Source organism: Chiroxiphia lanceolata, chromosome 4 (genome assembly GCF_009829145.1).
Source record: "Chiroxiphia lanceolata isolate bChiLan1 chromosome 4, bChiLan1.pri, whole genome shotgun sequence".
Classification (NCBI taxonomy): domain Eukaryota; kingdom Metazoa; phylum Chordata; class Aves; order Passeriformes; family Pipridae; genus Chiroxiphia; species Chiroxiphia lanceolata.
The window spans coordinates 74,423,454-74,449,092 of NC_045640.1; the positions used below are offsets into that span (position 1 = coordinate 74,423,454).

General features: G+C 51.8%; 2 protein-coding genes across 4 annotated transcripts in view; one reads left to right on the forward strand and one right to left on the reverse strand.

Annotated features, from left to right (window-relative positions):
- SEPTIN11 (septin 11) overlaps window positions 1-1,881 on the forward strand; it is a 46,453-nt gene extending 44,572 nt beyond the window's left edge. For all 3 annotated transcript variants that reach the window (XM_032685594.1, XM_032685592.1, XM_032685593.1), the window contains exons 10-12: window positions 9-137; window positions 269-1,396; window positions 1,455-1,881. In XM_032685594.1, the coding sequence (XP_032541485.1) occupies window positions 9-137; window positions 269-344 (205 nt within the window). In that variant the 3' untranslated portion in view covers window positions 345-1,396; window positions 1,455-1,881. The remainder of the gene's footprint in view (window positions 1-8; window positions 138-268; window positions 1,397-1,454) is intronic.
- Window positions 1,882-2,799: 918 nt separating this feature from the next.
- Window positions 2,800-25,061, reverse strand: CCNI (cyclin I). Its single transcript, XM_032685605.1, has 7 exons — window positions 24,545-25,061; window positions 13,759-13,915; window positions 8,194-8,328; window positions 5,873-5,947; window positions 5,576-5,716; window positions 5,000-5,230; window positions 2,800-4,476 (listed from the first exon to the last, which is right to left on the reverse strand). Exons 2-7 carry the CDS (start codon window positions 13,870-13,872, stop codon window positions 4,015-4,017), a joined length of 1,158 nt encoding a protein of 385 aa, XP_032541496.1. The 5' UTR covers window positions 13,873-13,915; window positions 24,545-25,061; the 3' UTR covers window positions 2,800-4,014.
- Between the last annotated feature and the right edge of the window lie 578 nt (window positions 25,062-25,639).

Genomic DNA, 25,639 nt, shown 5'->3' on the forward strand with positions numbered 1-25,639 from the left:
TTTTGCAGCTCTATAAGAGTTTTGCTGTGCTGGTGCCTTGAGTCCTGCTTGCAGCTCTGGACTTCGTGTCTCCAGAAGGACATAGTGGAGTTAGAGGAGGGCACTAATGGTAAATGGGATGGAGCAGCAGCTGCCAGGTGAGATGGCTCAGTTTGGCCAGGGAAAGGCAGAGGTGAGGGAGGATCAGCCCCGCTGTGAGCGGGAGGTGGCAGCACATGTCCTCTAGAGGTCCCTTGCAGCCCAGATTTATTTGTGACTCTTGTTGCAGAGCTCTCCAAGTTATGATGGTGCTGGGTGCCAACCTGCTAAGTCAGCAAATCGTCACAACTAGACCAGAGGAGTAACTTTTAAGGAGCAGGTACTAAACTTGTGGAATTTGTTGCCTCAGGTTGTTGAGGCAGATGGTGTCAGCAGAAGGTTTTGGGGTTGATTGGTGGGGTGGTTTTTTTTTAAAGGCAAACTCAGGGAGAAGAGATCCATAGGGAAAACAAGGTGAAACATCTGACAGCCATAATCCAGTGGTGGTGGGTACTGGGGCAGAGGGAAGGGAGCAGAAGGCCCTGCCGGTGTCCACAGTGAGACTGAGCTGCAGAGGGTGGTGGAGGCTTCCCCACACCCCGGGGCTGGGGAGGGGATGGCAATGTGCCCTTGGGCTGCTACCTCCACGGCTGCAGCTGTTGGGGAAGAGGTGCCAGTGTGGGGAGAGGATGGCAACGTGAAACCTGTTGAGGACAACTCAGAGAGGTTATTTGTTACCAGGTGTCCCCAGCAGAGCTGGGAAAGCCACTTCTTCCATTGGAGGGAGTGGGTGTCTGAGTTAAAAATCATACTTTGGGCTTAACTCTTTCGTGTGGTTGCTGGAGGGGATCTGTGCTCTCACATCCTCAGGGGGCTGAGGGAAGCTGGGGTGCTGCAGGGAGCAGCGCAGCAGGGGAGGGTTTATGGCTAAAGGCGTTGAAAAAGAGCAGCAGTGCTCTGCTGGGATGTCCCTGCCGTGCCCTGGGGAGCTCCCTGGGCTTGGGGACTGAGCAGAAACGTGCTGGGGTTTGTGAATGCAGTGGTGTTATCGCAGTGCTCATGAGGGAGAGGGGGCAGCAGGGAGCTGAGCCTGCAACTGGGAATTGGTTTCCTCTCCAGCCAACCATTCACCTGCCCCGTGTGCTGGGCTGCACTCCTGCCCTCGCTGCTCCGGGCCCCGCTGGAGCAGACAGACTCTGGGCAGGTCCGTGGTGGGGAGTACTGGGATGCTGTGAAGCTTGTGGGAAGGTCACAGGAACATGAGGAGACAAGGGCACATCAGGGAAGGTTTTCCTGTGGGAAACGGGGAGCCCTGGCAGCACTCCAGGCCAGCCCTGTGTTCCGACAGCGAGAGCTGCGTACAAGCCAGCTGCTGAAGGTGATGGGGGTACAAGCCAGCTGCTGAAGGTGATGGGGGTACAAGCCAGCTACTGAAGGTGATGGGGGGGCAGCTTGGAGGAGATGTTGCCTGGGGGTTTTCTGGGGAGGAAATGTGGGAAGTGGGAAATGGCTTTTGTCTCTGGCCATGTGGGTTGTTTCCAAGTCAGCTGGACCTGCTACATGAGGGAGCTGCTCTTGCTGGGATGACTCATTTTCCAAGGTAAGGCTGTGTCTGAAGGTCACCTCGTTAGCCACGGAGCACTGTAAACGTGTATACCAGTGCAGGCAGCACAGCCAGGGAGCTGCCCATAGGTGTTCAGGGCCTGTGCCAGGACAGCAGGACACCGCAGAGGTGGGTCACATGGACCAGGGACAGGGTGTGTGCCTGAGCCTTTTTTCTTGGAGTTGTCTGGCACAAGATCATTGGTACGGGTTTGTGCATAGTGCCAGCAAAATAAAGTGTCTGTCTCGCTCTGCAACTCACTGGGGCTGGGGGGTGCCTGTGTTTGGGGCTGGGAGCAGGAAAGCACTCACTTGGCAATGAGGGAGACCGAGTCCTGCCTCTGCAGGATTTTGCCTCCCGGGAGCTTGCCGAGTCGGTGCTGTGGCTTGCGCGGCTCCGGGCAGCACAGGGAGGTTTGGAAGGGTTCTGGGCGGTGACCCTGTGGTGGGACTGGGCTGTGATCCTCACAGGTGCCTGTGTGCTGATGTGCCAGTGGGGCAAGGGGTAACATGCCCTTCAGCCTGGGGGAGAAGCCAGTGTAAGTTAACTGGAAAAGGTGTGCAACATGCGGTGAGCTGGAAGCAGAGAGCACAGGAGCTGGGGCTCTCCTGCACTGACAGGGTGCCTTGCTGGGGCTGTGCTTCTGACACCCCCAGAGGACTGCACAGCAGCCTGGCTGGAGAAAACCGAGCCACTGGATGAGAAGGTCAGGGTCTGGAAATAGCATAAGGATGGCAGGAAGGGCTTGAAGGGAAGGAAGACACACACCCCTCTGAGAAATATGGACTGGGGAGGGGTTTTTCAGGACACGAGCAGGAAGAGTTGGAATCTGTGGGAAGGCTCTTGTGGTGGTCTATGCACGTCAAGGAGATGGCACCTTGGAAGGCACAGGGCAGGATGGGCTCCAGGATGGGAGACGGAGCAGTGTTCCAGCCATGCACTCGGCCTGGAAAGGGAAGAGCCAGGAGTGAGGAGCACCAGAGCTGGGGCTAAAGCCAGAACTGCTGGAGGCAACGAGTTCATGTTGGTGACTCCCCTGGCACCCCAGGGGGCTGCCCAGCACCCCTGAAGGCACTTTAAGGCACTTTGTCAGCTGTCTGGCACAGAGCAACTCCCTGGCAGCATCTGGGTAAAACTGATCCAGGTCTCGGATGAAAAGCACAACACCAGCCTGGGAATCCAGGACAACTTTCTTTATTGCTACCAGAAGGCTTTCATCAGTACAATGGCTCCAGATACGATACCTTCCTCAGGGCTGTGGAGAGAGCGTACAGTCGGGACAGGGCGTTCTGAGAACGGGGTGTCACAGGGACGAGACGGGTTTAAAGGTCTGACTCTTGGTTAGAAGTTACATGAACACAAAACTCGAGCATATCAGGTCTTTCCTTTTGGTTTTGTGACTGACAGGGACACACATTCCAAACCTCAGGGGTCCACAGCCACCCCAGCACCTCACCCAGCAGTGCTGGGAAAAGTGTGGGCAAAACCAGGCTCTGCACAATTCAAAGCTTACACTTCATGGAGAGGGTAAAGCATTGGTGAAAATTTACACTGAGTGCAACATTTCTCGGTGCAAACAAGAAAAAAATACCGTTTTGGTTCTAGTGCTAGAAAATGCAGTAACTGCTTTCTGTGTTGGGAGAAGCAAACCGGTGTAACTGGAGAAGTCTCTGTGTGAGGCAGAGCACCAGGGCCAGCTGCCCTAGGGTTCTTCCAGCGCACCTTCACACTCCTGTGGGCATTACTGAAGTGTGGAGCAGCTTGCGAGACTTGGTTTGGGGTTTTGTTTAAAACCTTTTGTTTAAATCCAGTTATGCAGTATTATCACATTTAAACACCCAAGTATTAACAAAATAAAAGAGGTTTTCTGTTTAGAAGGGCAAAAGAAAAAGCTGTGGGGCAGGACAGAACGTCAAGCACAAGACTGGCTGAGAATTAAAAAGAGGAGCAAGCAGAAGGGGAGCGAGGAGCAGGTCGGAATGGGATCAGAGAGGTGTTAGTTGGCTGGGAAACCTGGAACAGCTCTGCAGGGTTGATGTGAGCTCTCAGATGTGGAGAATGGGTTACAACACACAGGAGCAGAAAAACAGTGGAACTGACAACACTAGAAAGGAACAGGTTTTTGCTACTTTTTTTTTTTGGTTGGTTTTTGGGTCTTTTTTTAGATTTTTATACTTTTTTGTGTTTTTAAGTGCTTAAATAGTGGAACTATAATTAGCCGCACAAGAAATAAAATTCAAAAGGGGTTGGGATTTTTTTTTCCTGGGGTTTTTTTTTTTTTTTTTTTGGCTCCCTTCAGTTCAGCCTGACAAGGTATGGCCCCTTCTCCCCCCACTGAGGACACGGGCTGCCGGGTCCGGCGGGGCTCCTGGAGCGGGTGGTGGCACTCGCAGCTACATGACAGACACCGGCTGCAGGGGCGGGCAAGGGGACACGCTGCCCTCCTGCCGCGAGACGTCGGCGCCGCAAACAGAGCCCATGTTCTCCAGGGCCACGACCTCCGGGGCGAGGTCCTCGTTGTAGAGACGCTTGATCCCGTCGTAGAAGTCGTCCACTTCCATCTCTTCCACCTTGCGCTTGGCGGAGGCCTGTTTGCAGCCGCCGGCGGGGGCGGGACGGCGCTGGTAGAGCGCGGCTGTACCTGTGACTGGCGCTTCTGGCCGGCCGTTGTCCTTGGAGAGACCCGGCCCTGGGACAGAGGAGGGCTGGCGGTGGAACGCTCCTCTGTTACAGGTCACCAGGGTCTGCTGGAGGGGACTGTAGACATATACAGAGTTGGGCAGCAGAGAAGGCTGCACAGTGGAAAGGTGATGTGCCACGAGCTCCCGGCAGTGGATCAGCTGCGAGCTGTCCATCTGGAGGGGGAAGACAAGCAAAGGTACCGGCCTTGTGGGATGGCTGCCATGGTGAGGAGAGAGCACGGGCTCCAACAGCACCACCCAGCCATGCAGGAGGAGGAAGTGATACAGCACCCCTACCACGCTGACCTTCTGGGATACAGGCCCCTGCTCCTTCTTACACCTCATGGGAATAGTGGTGAGAAAAAGCTTAAAAGATACTAAAGGGTTTCACTGCCAGAGCCTTTCCAGTACTTGCCAGTATGCTGGGAATGAATGCCTGAACCACTGACTAGGAATTTTGTGCTGGTGTGTTATTTTCTCCCTGATGCAGCAGGACTCTGTGTACGTGAGGGCACACGGCTCCCACCTCTGTCACCCACTGGATGTGGTCAGGATGGAGCACTGTTCCTCCAGGCTGAAGCCCAGCCACCCCCACACAAGTGTACCAGCAGGCAGCCATTGCCAGCCAGGGATCCCAAAGCCCTGGCTGGTGGGAGCACTGAGCAGGATGTGTCCGTGGTCCCTCCCCGCCCCTCACCTGTGCCTTCTGGAGCAGCTCGATGATGAGAGCCAGCCAGTCGGGGAGCAGCTTCTCCAGCTCCAGGCTGACGATGGCCAGTGCCAGCATGGAGCCCTTGAACTGCAGCAGCTGGAAACAGGCCATGCAGTGCAGCAGCTGCTTGGTGAGCGCTGCCACGTGCTGTGACGGGCTCAGCGTGGGCAGCAGAGCCAGGAGCTGCGGCCTGCTGGACACTGCCATGGCGTGGAACTGCGGGGAGACAAGGACAGGAGGCAGCTGGAGGCACCGACCTTAGGAACGCCTCGTGAGATGGCTCGGACACACTGGCATCCTCCAGCTTAACCCTGGAGGGATTTCCACACCAGGGGGAAAAACCCAGCACGTTGAACCCACCAAAGCTTGGTGCAGCCCTTCTAGTGGGGCCTGCCTGGCTTCTTTGGCAAGGCTTTTTCATTCAGAAAGTGCTTGCACAGAGGAATTACAAACATCCCAAGGTCTTTGCTCCCCTACAGGTAGAATTTTTGTTGAGGTGCTTCTCAACACACTATTTGCACTGACAGACACCTGAAAGACCATCAGTAGCCCCTTACTTACAATATGAAGGAAATCCAGTGGCGTTGCCATGTGAAGATCCCAGTTCAGTTTATCCAGGATGATCTTCTCCATTCTGCGGATTTCAGCTGGAGAACAACCACAGAAGCTATCCCGAGCCAACACCTTCAGTACTGGAATCCTCTGCAAAAGCCAACACAAAAAAAGAACGGATTGTTAAAGAAATCCTACCAAATGCTTCCTTCCTGTCCTGGCAAGTGTCAGCCACTGTGTGCAAGCAAAGGCAGGACTGGAAGGACAGATACTCCGACAATGGCAAGGTAGGAAGAACAGAGTTACCTCATCTTCCTCAATGGTCTTTGCAGCGAGGAAGAAGCAGCTGATTGCAATACAGTTGAGGTACTTTGGACGGGCCTGCAGGACAGAAGAGCAGAGAAGTCTCTGTGTCAGCATGATGCAGAAATGATGCCCTGATCCTTCTGGTTGGACATCCCAAGCCCCAGGGTCTCCATGTGGATCAGCAGGCTGACCTCTAACTATGCCCTGGCAGTGGCAGGCTGTGCCAAGCACAAATCCATGCTCCGTGACATCAGCCGAGCAGAGATCTGATCTGGCAGCCCCGTGATCGGAACGGGCAGCACTGGAGTGGAAAGAGCTCGGGCTCAGGCACTGCAGCAGAAATGGGAAGGACTGTCTTGCCTAGGGAAGTGTAACTTGGAAAAACACCACTCAGTTGTTTTGCACTACAGTTCCCAAACCTGTGGCCCAGGGATTAGTGGAGGAGAGCCAGTCCCTTCCACGGGAGATGGTTTAGGCAAGGTAAATGAAATTTGGATGGGAGAGGGGTCTGTCTGTGAGCTCTGTCCATGTGACTGTCTTTACAAAGGGCTTCACTCCCACCATCAGTGTAACAACCACTGGACATGGTCCCCTCCTCCACAGTGGCCAGGGACTGGGAAAGGCAGTCTGTTCCTAAACCTTGGCACAGCTGGAGATGCTGAAAGCAAAGGTAAGTGAAAATCCTGCAGCAAACCTGAAAATCCACTCACAACCCGCATTTGTGCACTCAGGTGTCCAAGAGAATGAAATCCCTTAGGGCAGGACCAGAACTGGGCCCTGCTGAGGGCTAACGAGTGCTGTGCAGTGACACACACCAAGACTGCTGTGGGTCACAGCCAGTCCCAGCAATCCCAGACTGTGTTCCTGGGGATGGGAAAGCACCTGATAAACAGGAGTTGAGCTGCATCAGAGGAATGAGAGCTTTATGGGAGAGGAGAGCTGGGGGAAGGAGCACAGAGCCCTGATGCTCGGGCAGCTAAGCGCCTTTCCCAATCCCTGCTCGCTGCCTCAAGCACACAGAGGGCTCCTGACTTGTATTCCCAGGCTTTCTGTACACACTCCTTGGCTGCTCCAACTTACTGAAAGAAAAACTGTCCTTGAGGGCATTGGCTGCTGAGGGACTTAAATCTTTCCCATCTCAGCATTTCAGTAAATCAGCTACTTTGTGATCTCCTTAAAAATAAGACCTTCCATGGCTTGTATGAAAACATGAGCAATATTTATTAATGTTTAAAGGGTGGGTTAATGAATGATGTCAGTTGTGTTCTACCAAACTCAGTCACGTTGGTGTGCAAGGGCACAGGCCGGCACATGTTCCTGCTTCCCTCTCCTAAGGGATAGAGCCTACCCAATGTGCTGGTGGTGAGATCAGACACGTGCAGGTGAGACAGGGATTTGCCAAGCACAGAATGGTAGCTGAGCAAACACGGTAAGAGATGAACTTCCCAAAGCCTGACCTCACAGCTCCAGGCCAGGGATTCCAGGCTGGAGTAGAGTTTGTTCAGTCACTGGGCAGGTACAAAGCCACAACCCAGGTAACTCAAAGGGCCAGAGGAACAGCAGGTCGCACTTGCAAGGAGCCCAAGTGCTGGTTTTTACCCCCTTTTTAAGCAGTTTCTGTGGTGGAACAGCCTTAAAAACAAGGGGGTTCCTCTGTTCTCCTGTTGGGGAATACACAGTGGGTTCAGCACCACAGGAGGGGACACGTGTCACACAGAAGCCTGCACCTGTGTGTGCTCCCCTGTCTCCTTCACACCCACTGGACATCAGCCAAAAGCTGCAAGTCCATCAGCCTGGCTGTAGAGCAGGCAGGCAGGGAACTGCTCCCAGAACAACAGTGGCCTCTGGCTCTATATTCTTTCCCCCCCTTTTTTTTTTCCCCATTTCCCTGCACCAGCCTACTTGCCAGGCCTAAATCTCAAACTTTTTCTCCCAGCTGGTTCCCTGCTAGTAGGTGCTCCTGGCAATCCAAGTGGAACACATGAGGTGAATGTAGCTAAAAAACCCACGAAATCGAGGTGAGCAGAGACCTTCCCAACACTTCTGTCCGAGGGCACTGGGCCTCGGGTTGTAACTGTTATAACAGTTCATGGGCACTGCCTTTACCTTCTGAGTCTGTTCAGGGTGAGACTGGGCTCTTGGTATCTCAGAGCCCACCCCAGACTGAGGCTCTGGAGCAGCAGGTGCCAGCCTATCCACACAGAGCAAGGAAGGGGGTGTGAGCACCAGGGAGGAAGGAAGAGTTTCCGTCAGACTGCACACACCAACAGCTGAGTGGGGGGTAGGAATCTATTCCAATTTAAGGATCCACAAATATTTACCTTTACTGCAGCTAAAAACCTGTCCAGGAGGCTGATGGCCAGGGCGAGCGTTTCTGGGTAAAGGTGGAACTGGTACTTGAGCTTGGCCAGCCACTGGATGACCTCATCCCTCTGCCTTGGAGAAATGGCTACATCCTGGGGGAGAGAAAAACAAACTGTTCCTATACACGGGCTGAGCCGGTCCCAAAACACCAAAGGTTTTACCTCTGCAGGAGTCTCTCTGCACGAGAACAAAGCCTCCTTTGGCAAGGGGAGCCTCGAGCCAGCCTCAATCACCACTTTCTTCCTGCAGTTACTTACCTCATCCCAAAAACCTGCCCTGGAAGGGCAAGCTTTCCTTACAGCAACCCCAAACCTCACTCCAGTGTCACTGTACAGTGGGGATAAGAAGAAGGATGTCTTGTAGTTTCTCATACACTGACAGGCTCAGCTCCAGCTTAGCTCCCAGAGGTTTATTATTTTTTTAACCTCCTCAGAACCATGTGGATGCACAGGAATGCCCAGCTGGAACAAAACCAGCCAGAGGGGAGGGATCCAGTTGGACTTCTGAGAGGAAGGTTTATTTTTTAGCTCAGTGTATGTTAAAATAAAGAAAATTGCCAACAGTGTACAAAAGGCTTTCAGTGGCTCAGGTAACTGGGAACTGGGGTGGAGCAGGTACAATTTCACCTGCGCTTTGGGTTTGGTGTTCGGTTTAAGTTTTTGGCCCCTGTCCTCCCCATTGATCTGTTTGGACAACAGCTAAATTACAACCACATGTACAGCTCAGCCATTGACATCAAATCCTTCTGGGTGACTGAGTTCAGAAATATTTACAGCTTTTCCGGAGCCTTTCACCTCATCCAGGGAACTGTCTGGTCTCACTCCAGTGGGGATTATTGGGGATGATTAGCAAGGATGTATCCAGAAGCACAAACAGCTGGGCTGTTACTGCCCTCCCAGCAACACCAGGAGAGTGAAGCAGCAAAAATTTAAAATAAAACCACCCCACAGAGATGCAAACGCAGTACTTAAGGCTCTGTCTACCACCCAAACACCTACTGTGTACCTTCCACAGACAGTAACTTGCTTTCTACCAGGGCTTGCTGCCCCTCCTGCCTTGGAGTCCAGCCCAGGTGAAGGCAGAGCTGTAATCGCAGAGGGGCCTCCCTGGGAACACGTGTCACCCCGTGCCATGTTACTGGCAGTGTGACATCTTTACTCTGCACTGAGCTCCCTTCCTGGTGGGACAGAAGAGGTGGGGAAGGTGGCAGGGCTCCAGCCCCAGGGCTGGATTCTGGGCTGTGGGACAGCAGGGGCACAGCTGGTGACTGCTGCTCACATGTGTCCCCCAGTTCCCTTGGGAAAAGTACACCAGTCCCAGCGCTGCTTTACCAGGGGTGCCCTGAGGAGAACAAGGGCCTGCCTACTGTTATGTCCCAAGCCCAGCAGGGGATGGTGCCCTGGTGTCACCAGAACTGTCTGGTGATCGAGATGGGCCTCTGCTCTCAGCTGCCACTCAAATGCTTCAATAAAAAGTACCTGCCGTTTTCTCAATTCCAAGAAATATGGTTGTTTCTAAAACTGTTGATGCAGTTTCAGGGTGAAACGTGAGCCCCCCCCAGGGGCAGGACACTCACTGCCAGCAGTGCCCTGTGCTCCTCCCAGGAATGCCAGTTCAAGGGGTGTGCTGGGAGCACAATGAACACACCACACAGCAGGAGAGTTTATTAAATGCTCTGCTAACGCTGTTCCGGACACAGAACAGGGACTGAGGGTGTACCTGTGGAGGAAAATGGGCTGAGGGGGTGAAAATGGCACCTGTGGCGCTTCTGAATGGGGAGGGAGGGCCCTGCCTCAGCAGCATGGGGGCATTTCAACACCACCACAGCCCTGCCCCTTCCATCCCTGGAAAATCTCATTCCTGCTAGATCCAGGCAGAAATGGGCATCGGCTTCCACAGCTCCTGGCAGTGTCTGCCCTGGCTTGGCGCTGTTTTCCCTGTGCCTGCCAAAGCAAAAGGTTAGGCCTTCTCCTAAAAACAGCAGGGGTGGGAAGGGTAAGACTGCCTCTCAACCTCAGCCCTCCTGAGATCTGCCCTGAGGCCAAAAGGCCCCAGTTCAGCCCCAGAGTGATCTTTACCAGCAAGGCTGTAACACAAACTACACACTCGGTGCCTGTAAGGCCTGTCCTGGCCCTGGGAAGGGAAATGGTGCTTGACCCAAACCCTAAGCGTGTGTAAGATATAAAATTAAACCAAACGACCCTAAAGCCCCATGGGCCTGTGATGGGAAGGAACAACTGCAAACACCCTCAGTTCAGTGTATGTGCAGCACAAGGAAGGCTCCAAAATTAAACTGGCAAAGGAAAGGAGGTGAGTCTCCAGCTCTTTTCAGCATCATCCTACAGAAAGGGTCTACTCCAGTCCCTAACTGCAAATGAGGGAGCAGGAGGCAGGGGGGAATTCTCTCGCACACACAGACAGAGCAGGGAAGGTTGAGCGAGCCCAGTGTAAGAGACAGACAGCAGTGGGACCTGGTCCCCCCTGCACCCACAAGCCCTGCTGCTGCTCCTGCTTCCACACAGGGCAAGGAGCCTCCCACACGAAGTATCGGGCTCTACTCCCCTCCCTTGGAGGTGTCCCTGTGCCACCCTCAGAATAAAAGTAAGAAAATGCAGCACAGTAACATTAATTAAGCAGCGAGGTCACTGTTCCTTAGTTAATTGAAACTAAAAGCAGCAATGAGACACTCGGTGGCTGAAAGTGAGGAAGTCCCTCTGGACTGGAAAGCCCAGAGTTCTTGCCTGGTGCAGAGGTACTTTCTGTGTGTGTCCCTTCTGCACCAGACAGGAGGGTCAGGGGACACGACATGGGCACAGATCACCTCTAGGAATGCCCCGAGACTTCCAGAATATGCAGGCTAAAATAAACATTATCTGTGAACTCAGACATGACTCAGTTTATTGCTGCCCCGTCTAGGAAAAACATCTCACCTGATACTGTTTTCCTTCATGTCTGCTGTCCCAGACAGGTGTTTTGCCCTTTCCCCTGTTTGTTCCTGTGTGGCCTCCTGGGGAGTGAGCAGGTGACCTTTATTAGGACTGGAAATAAACTGAGATATTCTGACTCCTCAAGAGGTCCAGAGAAGAAGTGGGAAGACAGGAAGAATGAGCCAGAACAGGAAAGAAAGCAGGCATGACACAAGTGACACTGTTTCTATTAAAAAAAGCCCCAAAACTCTTGGCTCACACATCTCTGTGCTGCGAAGTTACTTGGTAACATGCAAAAATCAACCTCTGACCAGGCTTTACAGCTTGATTTCTAGCCTTAATCCCATGAAAACTTCAGAATGTCACCTGCATCTTGTATAACTCAAGTGGTGGGGGAAGCCACAAGGGAAAAAAAGGAAGAAAAAGACCAGATCCATTCAGAAGCATGAGGAGGGTTCCAGACTCAGCCCATCTGTTTTTTCAGGCTGAAAAGACCTTGTGAGATCTGGCTTTGCTATGTTGCACATACCCGGAGCACTGGCCTGCATTTAAAGTAGGGGATGGGAGTTTTCAGACAAAAAGTACTAAGGAAACACAAAAATCACATATATTAAACTACCAGGAACAAAGTCCCCAAGAGACTCTGCACCCTGTCCTAAAAATGGAAAGTCTTCCTGTTTCTGTAACTATGGGTTTGTTTCTTCCTTTCAAAGGTCTCAACTGACACATATTTAGAAACTGCATTTGTTCCGGTTTTAAACATTATAACCAAAAATGTCTCCCCAAGAGTCAAAACTGAAAGTTTCCTCCTGCAAAATACCCCCTTGCGTGTCTCCAGTCAGGCTGTTCAGATCTCTGCAGACGCACTCACGTCTGTCCCTGGCAAACCAGGTGAGCTCATTAAACCTTTGTGCAGTCAGCCCACCCTCGCAGCAGGGAATGGAAAGTTCCACGCGCTCCGGGGTGCCAGATCTGATCCACAGAAGGCTGCACATTTCCCGACTGTCACGGCAAATAAACAAGTGTCGTGCAAGTGAGGCTTTAGGCCGCTGCAGCTGCTTGCAGAAGGCAGCTTCCAGACTTTACAGAAAATGGGGTAATTCACACTGAGCACCATCGCCAAAATGAACGCCGGGGGCACACGGGACAGTTGGAAAAGCTGGGTGTCGTGAACCGCAGGAACGGACAGAAACCTGTGATTCCACACAGTGTTCTCAGCTGCCCCGTGGCCTCGCAAGGGGGAAAACAGGAAGAAAAAGGTGACACCAAGACAACACAGTTTTGGGGGTGGCAATTCCAGGAGCAGAAACCCTTGGGGACAAGCACAGAACAGGGATTGCTGCGAGGTCTGCCTAAGGCAGGTAGGTGGTGGTTTCTGAGCCACCTTCACCAAGGCAGAAACGCAAGTGCCTTGTCCCTGTGAAATCTTCCCCCATGACTCTGGTGTGGTTACACTCTCTTATCCTCTAATCTTATCTCCCAACATTATAATCACCCCAGGAATACTGCCAGCAGGGAGTGACAGGCTGGTTTACCATAAGCCAGAGGCTTAAACTGTATGTGCCCCAAGACAGCCACAGCTACATATGCTTCACACCTCTGACAACCATGTCACTCATTTGGAAACCACAATGTGGATTAATAAAACTAATACTGAGGCCCTTAAAAATGTATATGCTCCTACCCAACAGCAGCAGTTTCTTGTTTGCCAGATAGAAAAAACAAACAGCACAGGGATTAGCTCTGACAACAGCTGACCTACCTGTATGAACGTTTCATGTGGCGTAACAACAGCAAGACGGGATCCGAGTCCTTAGTGTGGTTATTTCAGCCCAACCCAGCACCGAAGGAGCAGAAACCCTGTGAGAACCATCCTCACATTTCACACTTTGTTTTGAACAGAACTCTGTGGAGCGCAGAGGTGCTTCTGGGTGCACGTGTGAGACACACACCTCCTTCCGAAGGAGCACAGGCCCAGCTCGGGCTGGGTGAGGCCGTGAGCAGCCTGCTCCAACCTCCCTGCTGCACAAGTCGAGCAGGGGCTTGGACTATGGAGCCCCTGCGGACCCTTCCACTCCGAATTTTCCTCCAGTCCTATGAGAACATTCCTAACTGGAACAGGCCGGTGCCTGGCTCTGGTTCCCTTGACACGAGCTTGCACCCTGCTCCATAAATAGCCCTGCTGGAGTCAGTGGGGTTCTTCCTGGAGCAGTGCCTTTCCCAGGTCAGATCAACGCTGTTATTAATGAACTAGTCCAAGAAATGGAGCTGCTTTTAAGAACTGTTGCGAAGTTGGTGCCCAGTAGAAATGGGCACTAATAAACCACACACTTTGTAAAATTAATTTAATTAAGACAATTCAGACAACGTCTGTATGTGCTTTCAGAGACGTACCACTGTGTGCTGCGCAGGGTGTTCTGCACCCCCGGGGGCAGGTGTGCCCCTCAAATAAAGGGGGGAATCCCTCCCTGGAGAGGCCAATTCCCCAGGTAAAGGTAACCCCTCCTGAAAACACCTCCAGTTGTTCCCATACCAACACACCCAGGACAGCCTCCTGCCTTTGCTGAGATCAATGATGTGAAGAAGAGATATTACCTGATTGGGCTGAATTTTCGGCACATGTGCTTTCCACATTTGAGCTTCCCTAGAGATTGCCGTCTCCAGAAGGAGAGACAACCTCTGGCTCTCCAGGGGTCCTGAAAACTTCATGGTAACCCTTGGATCCACCTGCCACCCAGCTGGATACAGCTACCTGCAAAACCAAAGACAGCCTGATGAAACAGTGAGCCAAAGGCAGCAAAAAGGGGACTACAGCTGCAGGAAACGGAACAGGCTCATCTGGGACACGCAGGGATCGCTGCTTGGCAAACCTGCCCACGGAAACCCAACCCAGGTGGCTCAGATTTGAACAACACTGGGCCAAAATCACCCACAGGCTTCCAGTCCCTCTGTGGGCTGCTGAGGTTTTCTGCCAGAGCTCTCTGACCTCAGCAGTGAGAGGTGGGAGAGGCTGCTGGCAAATCCATGAGACAGGGAGGAGCTGCACAGCAAACACAGAGGGGATTTCAGCAAGCTCTGAACAAATGAAGATTCAAGGTGCTTTCCCAGAGCTAAGGGAAACCTTAAAGACTGATAAGGAACAAATATCGTTCTTCATTCACATATCCTGCACCAGGTATAAAACCACACTCCAGTACCACTTGAAGCCCATAAGGTTTTAAGTGACAAATAAACGTCAAGGCCCTCAGTCCTGAAATAAACCTCCTTTTATTTTAGATTTTTATAAAACAAATGCTTCTCCATGAACAAGGGAGAGGCTGTACTGGGTAGGCATACCCCTACACAAGGTTTCCAGGTATCAATGGAACTACCCAAGGTTTTCCAGCTAGAGGGAACACCTTGAATCCAGGATTCCTGAGCAGGGCTCCAAAAGGTCTGCAGTGTGTCTCACAATCACTTCCCACCAACCCCCAAAGGGTCAGTGTGGGCTGAAAAATCCCTATTAGAAGTTCCTCCCTTGCCCAGGGGGATATTCTGCCTGGGGAAGCGAAACTCCAGAACCTCCAACCTCACGTTATTTATGTGCATTAAGTCATTTTTGCATTTCTTTTTTAAACCTGGGGCTGATCCCGAGGACACTCACTGTAAATGGGGCCAAGGGGAAACAGGGATGCACATTTACAGCCTCTCTCAGCTCTTTCCCTCAGGGGCTTCATGAGCATCTCATTATTCTCCCATCAGACACCACAGGTTTTCCCGTGAGCTGGGCAGGTTCCCAAAGGCCAGATCCCCCACCGTCTCCAAAGCCACCAGCACTTCCAAAGGAGGGGTAAAGCCCTGGGAAATGAGCATGGCACTGATGGAAAAGAGCAGTTCAAATCAAAAGGAACAGGTGAAATATGTTGTTCCCTTCGGCAGAGAGGGGCGGAGCTGGGGGACCCCTTCCCACCTTTCAAGTCCAGAGCCCCAAAAAGGGTTTTTTCCAGGCCTGTGCAGGGCAGAAGATGGGTGATTTACCTATTTATTTATTATTTGACTGAGCCTGCAGGTTGCCAGCTGTTACATCCCTGGTAACGCTACAGCCTCTCAGGACACACCTGGAGAAGAGCCGAGAGTTGCACCAGGTGAAATATGTGCCTGGAGAAACAGGACCAGGTCAGGACCAGAGCCACAGCTCAGCCAAGCCAGCACAGAGGCCAAAGCCGGGCCCAGTGCTGAGCACGGAGAGCGAGGAGACCAGGAGCTCCTGGCTGCACGCTCATTAGGAAAAAAGCAGGAGCTATATTTAGCCCAACCATGTCTCCTAATACAAAATATTGATAGTCTTTTCTTGCTTTTGCGGGAAGAGAGTAATTAGCCATCACTGGAGAAAACACAGGAAAAATTTCAGGCCAAAGTGAGCATCCTCAGGCATTGCTTTTTTCTGTGGTGACTGGCAAACATTTCCACTGTATTTACAACACCAACAGGTTTCAGAGGCCTCTGAGCCCAGGAAAGCACTTTTAGTCATCCTGATCCCTCTGGAGGTTGTCCCTGTGCTGCCTGGGCCAGTCAGTGGCCCCAGCAGAGAGCTCGGGGTGTTCCTGGAGCACCCTGACATACCAGTGAGCAGCGCTGCCAGCTCCTCTTGAGCTGCCCAGGGGAAAAGAGAGGGGAAAATAACCTTTCCTTTCTGAACTAGGGACGTAATTCAATCGAGGGCTGAGGCCTTATAACCTTTATAAGGGGAAAAAAGAAGAGGACTGACGCGCTTGAAAGTTTCCCTTGGAGCAAGAGCGGTGCACAGACTTTTCCAGCACAGAGAGCAGGGCCAGGCAACCGGCCAAGCACCCCCAGGCTGAATCCAGTTTGCATCTCCATTTACACAGCTCTCCATCAGATACATGCATGCCATTTGGAAAAAATGCCAGCACATGTATGCAGGCTTCCCAAAACACAAGGGAGGCACGGCAGAGCGGGATCCCAGAGGATGAGAAATGGGAGGGCCGGCACAGCTTCCCAAAATCCAGCACAGGGAAGTCGTGTGAAGATCACAGAGGGACCGGAGGCTCTTCTCTCTGCTCAGGGCAGGATGATAAAACCTGAGCAGTGCAGAAAAGCAACACCAGCAGCACAGATCCCTGTCAGTGCGGCAGCACCTCTCAGAACACAGTAGGAGGGTGCTCCAGCCAAAAGCTTCCCTCCTTTTTCTGAGACCCACGGCTGGAGGAGCTGCCCAAGCTGGGACAGCCACCATGAACTACCTCAGCCCAGCTTTCTGCTTCTGTTTCCCTGATTTAAAATTAAACTTCAGCTCCACGGTGGTGGCGTTTTGTTTGGCCTTTTTTTTTTTTCCCTGTGGTCACTTTGGGAGTTTTTAAACCACTGCTCACACAGTGCCTATGGTTTCTTAATCTTCACTGGAAGGTCAAGTGGCTCCGCTGAAACCCCTTAAAGAGCAGTTTGGAAGTTAATAAAGGAGAAGTGAGCCAAGTCAAGGCACCGGCTTTGACGTCTCCTAAGAAGTCACAAGCTGCAGGTCGGATCTTGCACTGAAATTTGAGAGTCAAAACTCTGGTGTGAGGTTTTCACTTGTGAGAGCCATTAAAAATCACCTGCTTATCCATTAAAAATAGCCCAACTTGGTCCACAGAATGTAACCCACCTCATAAAGATCTCTCTTTGGTCCATGTTTATAGCTAACTTTACTAAAAGAAATACTTTTCAGTTTCCCCAGGAGAAATTTTAGGCTGCAAAGTGCTGCAGGCTATGGTTTCCAAAAGCAGTTTCTGGGGGAATTGGGGCAGACGGCTCTCTGGACAGAAACACTCTATGGTTTTGGGGATGCGTTTGTGTAGGATGCAAAATAGGAGGGCTTTTTTATTTTTAGGCTTTGTAATCACTTGCACTGACAATAAAAAGTGCCTCCTGCAGACAAAGGATGCCGTCACAGGAACATTCACTGGCAGAACAAGCTCCTAACACAGTTCCTGATCTTGGTGCCTTCAGCTGTGCCAATACATCCAGAGCAGTAAGGGAAACCTCTTTGGTTTTGGTTGTGGGTTGTTTCTTGTTTGTTTGGGGAGGTTGTTTGTTTGCTTTTTTAACACAGCTCAACTTGGAAACATTAACAACATCGGTCCAGGTGGGTATTCTGAACACCAGGGGTAATTCCAGTAGAGCCCAACCACCGACTTCTGCAGACCTTTGTCAGCGACCAGCAGCCAAATCTGCTTCAGCTGTAGCAAGCAACAATAAAATCTTACAGCTGACCTGCAAACAGATTTTTCTGGGCGGCGGGGGGAAGGCAAAGCAGAAGGAAGAGAGGAGGAGACTGAATTCCTCGGAGCTCCAGCCAGCCATCTGTGATTTCAAAGGATCCAAACCTACTGCTAGAAGAAATCCTCTAACTGCAAGTTGTGATTAGAAATTTCAAAGCTGTGGGCGGGGGGCTGGGATAGATGTTAATTTTAGTACCCGGGGCTTTCTCTCAAGCTTAACTCTTTCCTCGCCCTGCAGTGAAGCAGCCTGGAATGTGTCAGTGTCAGACCTAAACGAGCCTGCAGGGGATACTGCACCTTCAGCCAGCGGCAGGTCTGAGTTGTGCCTAAGCCTAAATTGGGGAAGAGGTAATTTCATGCAGGCTGGGAGCTGAAGAGGGCCCTTGCCACTTGTCTGTGTGACTCACCCCGGGCTCACTCCCACAGCCTGCTACAAAGGCAAGCCTGTGAGATATTTTGGCAGCGTCGCTCACGTACATCATATGCTCGCCACTTCTTTTCCTCCAACCAGATTTTTCCTGGGAGTGCAAATAAAGCTGACCTCATTTTAGTGCTGGTTTTCCAAACGGATGAATTTTTCCAAACATCTTAAAGGAACCTGCCAGCTGAAACCACGGGTGGGCAACAGCAAAAAGAGAAGGCAGAGTAATGTTTTGATGGGAGGGAAGGGAGGAGTTTTAAGTCTGTTTAGAAACAGAAATCCCAGGGTCCATTTAGCAGCAAGGAAGGAGGAGCAGGAGCCCTCTGGAAAGGGCTGCACCACAAACAGGACCAGTTTTAACAAATCTTTGCTTTACTTTGTTCCACCAGCCTCGTGACTGACACCAGGGGTTTGCTGTTTAAGGGAAGCTAAAATGGTATTTTCCAAAGTAGGGCCTTTTAAAAAACAAGGTAGAAGATGAACTCCTGCCTGAACTTTCAGACAGTGTCACCATTCTTCCCTCCTGGCAGGATGGGCATGATTCCAGACCCATGCCCGAACTACTCCCTGTTCTAACGGCTCTGTTTGGAAATGCCAGGGGAGGAGGAGGAGGAGGAGGAGGTCTGCATTTGCTTTTTGCCTAACAACTGCCAAGATGAGCCCATTCAAGCAGCCTTTGCCCAGAAAGGCCTTTGGTCAGTAATGGCTTAAATGTTCCGTGCCACAGCTCCCGAGTGATGCAAACAAGCTGTTTGAATCACAGCTCCCCTCCCTTCTGGGGCAGCGTGTGGAAACATATCGAGCACACTGGGGATAAAAGGTAAAGCCGGAATGCAGCCCTGGGAGAGCAGCTCCAGCTGCACAACGGATGTGTTTGATGCAAAGAGGAGATGAAACTCAATACATTTTAATGAGTTCTGCTGCGAGATTTTGGTTTATTTGAACCTAAAAATCAAAGGAAAATGTAAACTCCTCACGATGCTTATTAAAATCAGCCAAAAGACTGATTTTGGTAGGAATGGGCCCTGCTATTGTTCGGCAGCAGATCCCAAGGCTTGGAACAGCCCTGCTGCCAGGTCAGGAATGTGAGCCTGACTGTGTGCACTGGGGTGTCACATCAAGGGCGGGGACAATTAGTGGTCACATGCTGAAAAGGTGGTGCCACCTCCTTGTCCAGAACTGAAGCACCAGGATAAAGCAAAGAACAATGAGCGTTTGCTGAAATGATGCCTATTATTTTTATGGGGTTTTTTCAGCCTAAATAAATCCAAGAAAGCCATGGCTGGCCCTGTACCAAGCTGTCTGTACACCATAAGCACAGCTCCCAGTGATGACCAACCAAGGTTTACATAACAGCCTCTGGGTTCTGCTTTGGGACCCTCTGGCTCTTTTGGGGACAACATCCAGGATTGGAAAGGAACACCTGGGAACCCTCTGAGAAACATGAGGGTGCTGCTGTTGAAGAGCCACCAGGCCATGGGCCTGAGGGAGCCATAGCAGCTCCTAAAGAGTATCACCAGCTGCCCCCTAATCAGGGAGGGTGAGGCACCCCGTTAGCAGCACCTGGGCAAGGGCTATATAAGGGGCAACTCGAGGCACCACTACTTTCTGCAGGTTGTGACGAAGGAAGGAGGGACTCAGGTAGGCCTGTTCCAGTATAACCTGTCTCAGGTTTGGTGTGGCACACCGTGGGGCAGTTTGGCCTCTCCCTTGCAGAGGATTTTTTTGTCTTGCAGGAGCTGTGGCGCCGAGTGAAGAGTTTTTAGGAGGGAGCGAGCAGGCTGCACAACAACAGCAGAGGAGCTTTATGGGAGAAGGAGAGGACCTTGTCTGGGACTCAGCATCCGGGAGAGCCTCAGCCCCCCTCTGCAACACAGAAGCAGGCAGTGTCCACCTCCATCCTCAAGGAGCATGTAAGTGTCTGGAGAAGGGAAAGGGTGGAAGCAGGTGATTTCTGGCACTAAAAGGAAAGTTCGTGCCCCACCTAAAGGCTTTTAACAACAAAACAGGCTCACCACTCTTGTTAAAGGGGAGCCACCTGTGCATTTGGGCAAAAAGTATGGGCTACCTGCCCCTAAACCAGGCCACACCAGGCAGGTGGTGTATGATTGCAGGGGTGATTCAAATGACTACGGAGATCCAGGGGAGGCAGACAAAGGCTTCTTAGGCCCTAAGTGATGTTCTCCTCAGCGCTGGCCACCAGTTGGCTGCAGAACCAGTCTCGGTGAAAGGGTTTGAGGTTCTACAACCACAGAATCCTGCTTGTGGTGCAGCACCTGCTTGGGAGCGACAGGATCCACCTTGCCAGGCCAGGCAAAGGTATCTCTGCCATTTGAATGTCTGATCAAAATTTTACAGAGGGCTTCAAAGTAGGTATGGCAGTGCAGGTACTATGGGAGTGATGAGGCTGGTGAACAAAGGACTTGGGGTGACAAGTACACTGAGAGCAGCTCGCCTGTTCTTCAGGCAGCAACTGCTGAAAGCAGAGCAGGAAGGCTTTAAAAGGAAATAAAGAAGGGGCAAACCAAACCTGGCATTATGTAATGTCTCACTGCCAGTCTCCTAAAAGCAACACAGGCAGAGCATGATTCACTTCTCCCACCACCAATATAACTAGGTAGAAATCAACAGTAACTTGAAGGAAGTCACTCCAAGGAAAAGCAAGCTCACAAAGTATGAGGGTGAGCAGTAATTTCATAAAATAGGGCCAGAGGCTTTCAAGCTCATAAAAGCCAACTCTCTACAGGCGAGGGCCAACAGGCATTCGGAATTGAAAGCATCATGCACCACCTTTTGAGTAATATAATCCTCTGAAACCAAATAAATACAATGCCTCTGTGGGCAAAAACACAGAGACAGGACTCAGCAGTAGCTCTTTTTGTCTTTCGGCAGTAGTCGGTCATTAACATCAATGAACAGCAATAAAACCAAACAAGTTTATACCCAGTTCAACACCCACTTCCAAAAAATGTCTGACTACAATGGCTTGATTCCTCTTGACAACAACAAAAGGGAATTTCGTCTGAAAGCCTAAGTGCTCACCAAGGCCAATATTTTGCTTTGCAGATTCTGATTGGCTTCGGGGTAAATTATCAGTGATTACAGCTAATATCAGGATACAGTGTGAGGCAGTAAAAAGAGATAATTATGAGGAAATGAGGAATTATCTGCTGTTGAAACAATAGATCAATTATGAGGTACAGCACAGTAGCTGCAGAGCAGCATTCTTGGGCTCTGAGGGTACTGTCTTCTCTTTCTCATCAACCAAAGAGAACCCACAGTTATAAAGCTTAATTATCCTCCAGGAGCTCAAGCTTGCTGACTAATTAGTCTCTTGTTGAGACAATACAGAAAAGGATATAATTCCAATTGTCCGCAAAAATAGGATGGCACAGGCACAGTCCTGGCTCTTCCCTATGTATTTATCTCTCCTGCCCTCCGAGTACGAAGGTAACAGCTTTGATATCTGTGGTTCTGGACAGCCTAAAAACAGTCCCCAGCCTAAAATAAATGGAGCCAGGGAAAGGAACTCCGGGAGGCGGGGGATGAAGAGGAAGGGGGCGGTGTGTCTGCGGCAGGGTGACACGGCAGCCGGAGCGTTCCCGCTGCTCAGCCACACGTGAGCCGGGTGAATCCCGCCTTGCTCCTGTCACGGCACAGACACACACACCTGCAGGGCTCTCACAAACGCACACTAAGCTGGCTCTGATGCTCAGGGTATTACTACAGCAGTTGCAGGCTCTGTAGTTGCATGGCCACAGTTAGGAGTGCTTAAACTTGAACATTCACAGTGCAAGCTGTTAAAAAGTAAGGGCTGAAGCATTTAGGAGCCAAGGTCTTGTCTGACAGACCGCTGTAGTCAAGGGCTACCCCAGCCAAGAAACAGGACCTTGAGGTATACAGCAAAATACCACCAAAAAGGCACAAAAGCCTCTGGCAGATGGGTTCATCCAGCACCTCCCATCACCCCGGTAAGGAAAATGTTTGATGTCCGGGCTGATGAGCAATACAGACTATCTGCAGTAACATGTCATTCCTGAGTGAGCTTTTACATGAGTTTATGGCATAGCAAGTGCAAATAGCCAATATGGTTAATAAATCAGTCTTGGTAATATTTGCAGTTAGCAAACACACAGGAAGGGAAAATGTCAGACCACATCTGCTCCGTACTGAGACAGGAGACACCTGACATTTCCTTCCACCTCAATGACTTCACTGTGCTTGTTTGGCCTCTGAAAACAGCTATTATTGTGCTGAAATCTCAAAGAAACTGTTCTCAGTGAACCAGAATCCCCCTTGAAATCCACCTCCTCGATGGCAAGCCTGGATTTCCTGCTGCTTCATTGGAGTGCCCTGGTGGTTCTTTGGTCAGTACCTCCCCTGCACCCGGAGTCACGGGAGCAAAGTAAAAAAGGCACAAATTGGCAGCTTCCTGGGCAGGTCAGCTCTAGACACTCATTGTACATCCTGCAGGGGAGGAATTCAGATCCCACATTTCACACCATCTGGAGATACAGGTCTTCTTCACTCACAGTTTGCTCCCTGCTCGGGCAGTGGAGTCCTAAGAGTTATAATTTGGCAGTCAAAATATGATGTCTAATTTTCTTGAGGTCCTGTCCAGCCTTTTTAAAACCTGTCTGAAACAAACTGCAGGCTGCTTATCTATCCCTTCCATCGCCCGGTTCAGATGGCTCATTTCCATCAGCGTGACAGATGTGCTGAACCTCATCTCGTAAAAACACAAAGATTAGACCCGTGAATGTAAGTGCTCCCAAAAATCCAGTTCAGCAGGAGGTCAAAAGTAATTAATGCTTTAACCACTGAACGGTTGCAGGTGTGCAAGGGGAAGCATCTTCCACCACATGGACACTGCTCCAGGCCTCGCTTCAGTCCCTGCATGAGCTCTGCTGAGAAGCAGGTCAGCACAGAAGAGTTGGAATGGAAAAGGTAAGGGACTGTAATTACAGGGGACATGCTCCAAGCTTTAAAAGGCTCTCAACACTTTGTCCACCAAAAAGCTTCTCCCGGGGCAGCGACAGGAGCGAAGGCAGCGGCATCGAACAGCCTCGTGCCTGGACTGACCTCTATTTAAACTGATAAATGTACGTCCATGGGCTGCAGCCCCAGGACATCCTAGCCTGGCATCCACCAAGGAGATGGTCCCACCACAGCAAGGCTCTTGCCAGTTCACATCAGTATTTTTAAGTAGGGTCCCAGAGCAAACAAAGCACAGGATTTGGAAGTACAGATTGGACACAGTAAAAGGAGCATCTAAGGTCAGTTCTGCCACATCAAACTACACGCGAGCTCTGCATCGGGGTGAAGGATAATTAAAAGTATATGTATATGTACACCATGTGAAAGTTCAGTTCCCGCTGGGGAGAAGCCAAAACACCAGCTTCCCACACCCCACACCAAGGTCTGTGTAGGCACAGAGGAGAGCCAGCCAAGCTACTTGAAAACCAAAACTGATTCATTTGCAGGGATCCAAAATCAAACCCTCGAGACAAGGAAAAGATGCCGTGATTTGCTTTTTGGAAGACAAACTCCTCCCCAGCCTCACCTTGGCTAACCTGGGCTCCAGATGTACCTGCAGTAGGGCAGAGATGGGGGGCACAATCAAAGCTGTCACCTCTGCATGGAAAAGGGGAGACGCTCCCCTTTCCAGAGCGTGTCAGGGCCACATCCATCTTGGTCAGTTTTAGTATTTTGGTTAATAAAAAAATCTCACCCTTCTGTCTCTTAAAAGGGGCTGTGCCATGCACTGGCTGTTGCAGCGCACTATGGAAAGAATGTTTGGGAGCAGACAAAGGCTGATGCTGAAAAGCCTTTTTAAATTCAGGCTTGAAACAGTCTGTCTTTTAACACCCTGATTTTTAAGAGCAGGAAAATGAGGGATTGTTCCTTTCTCCCTCCTTCACAGGGTCAAAAGGGGGAGGATATGGGAACAGGTTTTCCTGCGTTCAGTTTTCAGGAGGACTTTTTTTTTGCCAGTCTGCTTTCTTTTTACCACAGGCATGAAACAACCCATGGCAATCTCGCCCCTTTCAGCTGACCCCTGAAATGAATTTACGGAACACCCCTTTGAAGATGGATTTGCAGAAGGCAACGCTGCTCTTCCTTCAAGGAAACTTAATCTCTGCAAATGAAGTACGTGAAGAGAACAGAACAAAACCGGGGCCCTACAGGGAAGCCGGAGAGAGACTTCATCAGGTACTGTAGTGACAGGACAAGGAGTAATAGGTACAGACTGAAAGAGGGGAAATTCAGGTTAGTTATCGGGAAGAAATTTTTCCCTGTCAGGGTGGTGAGACATCGGAACAGGTTGTCCAAGGCAGGTTGCGGCTGCTCCATCCCTGGCACTGTTCAAAGCCAGGGTGGACGGGGCTTGGAGCAACCGGGTCTAGTGGAGGTGTCCTGCCCATGGTAGGGGGGTTTGGGACTAGATCTTCAAGGTCTATTCCAACCCCGCAACATTCTGCGATTCTAAATCTTCACCAGAAAGTCACAGTTGGGGCACAGACGGGGGACCAGCACCGGCACCGCACCCGCACGGACACACAAAGCACCGCTCGCAGGATGCTTTGCGCGTCTGTAACCACAAATTAAAACGTTTATAACGCCAGCGCTGCAGAGCGATGCCGTGCGCGCAGCCCTCGCCCCCCCGTCCCCGCTCCCCCCGTCCCCGCCCGGCTCTCACCTCCCCTGCGCGGCGGCGGGGTGCCCGGCGGGGCCCGGCCATCAGCACCCCATGACGGGGCGGCGGCGCCGGGGCTCCTCCGCGGCGCTTCAGCACCGTGCGGGGCCCATGCCCGGGGCGGCGGCGGCGGCCGGCGGGCTCCTCATGTCGCCATGACGGGCGAGAGAAGGCTGAGGGGAGGTTGGGGCTGGAGGGGGGGGGGGGGAGGAAAGGTAGGCGGGCCGCCGCCGCCCGGGAGGGAGGGAGGGGGTTAAAATAAAATAAAATAAAATAAAAATGAAAAGGGAGGGGGGGGGGAGCGAGAGGCAGCCCGCAGCCAGGCGCTTCCCGGGGGGATCGGGGAGGGGGGGGTAGGAGGGGAAGAAGCGCCGGCGAGGCGGCGCGAGCGCCCCTCAGCGCGGAGCCGCCTCACCGCCTCCCCTCAGCGCCGCCGCCAGGGGACAAAGCCCCGTGTGAGGAGGGGCGGAGGCCGCCGGCGGCTGGAGGCGGTTCTCCCCTCCCGGTTCTCCCCCCCGCCGCCCGGTGAGGGTCCCGCCGGCGGGCGGCTGCGAGGGGAAGTCGGGGAGGGGAGAAGGGACTCTTTTCTCTGGCGGAAGAATCGCGCGTCTCGGTCGCTTCGCGAAGGCATCGCGGCGCGCGCGCGTGCGCGGCTTCGCGAGAGCGCGGAGGGGAGAGCGGAGCCGGCCCGGGGGAAGGTGTTTAAAGTTGCGTGTAAAACACTCGCGAAGCGATGAGAAAGGGCCTCTGTTTGTAATTAAACCCCTTCTTGTGTGGACCCTCGGCAAAAGCGCCGAGTTCTCGCCTATTCTGTGCCCATCCCGTGTCTCCCAGCCTGCGTGTGCTGGGACAGACCTCCTTGTTTATTCCATGGAGATCCCTTATTTACTGCCCTCCCTGCAGAATGTAAACAGGAATTTGCCCTGGACTTTATTTGCTTCCTTAGGCCTTTCCCCAGCACAAAGGGTGTCACTGCACTTTTCCTTCTCGTATCCAGGCTGCCATTCCCACTGACTGCATGAATGCCAGGGAAGCTGAGGTGTTGTCTTACACCTTCACTTATTCTTTAAGAACTGGACAACTAAACTTGTGAATGTC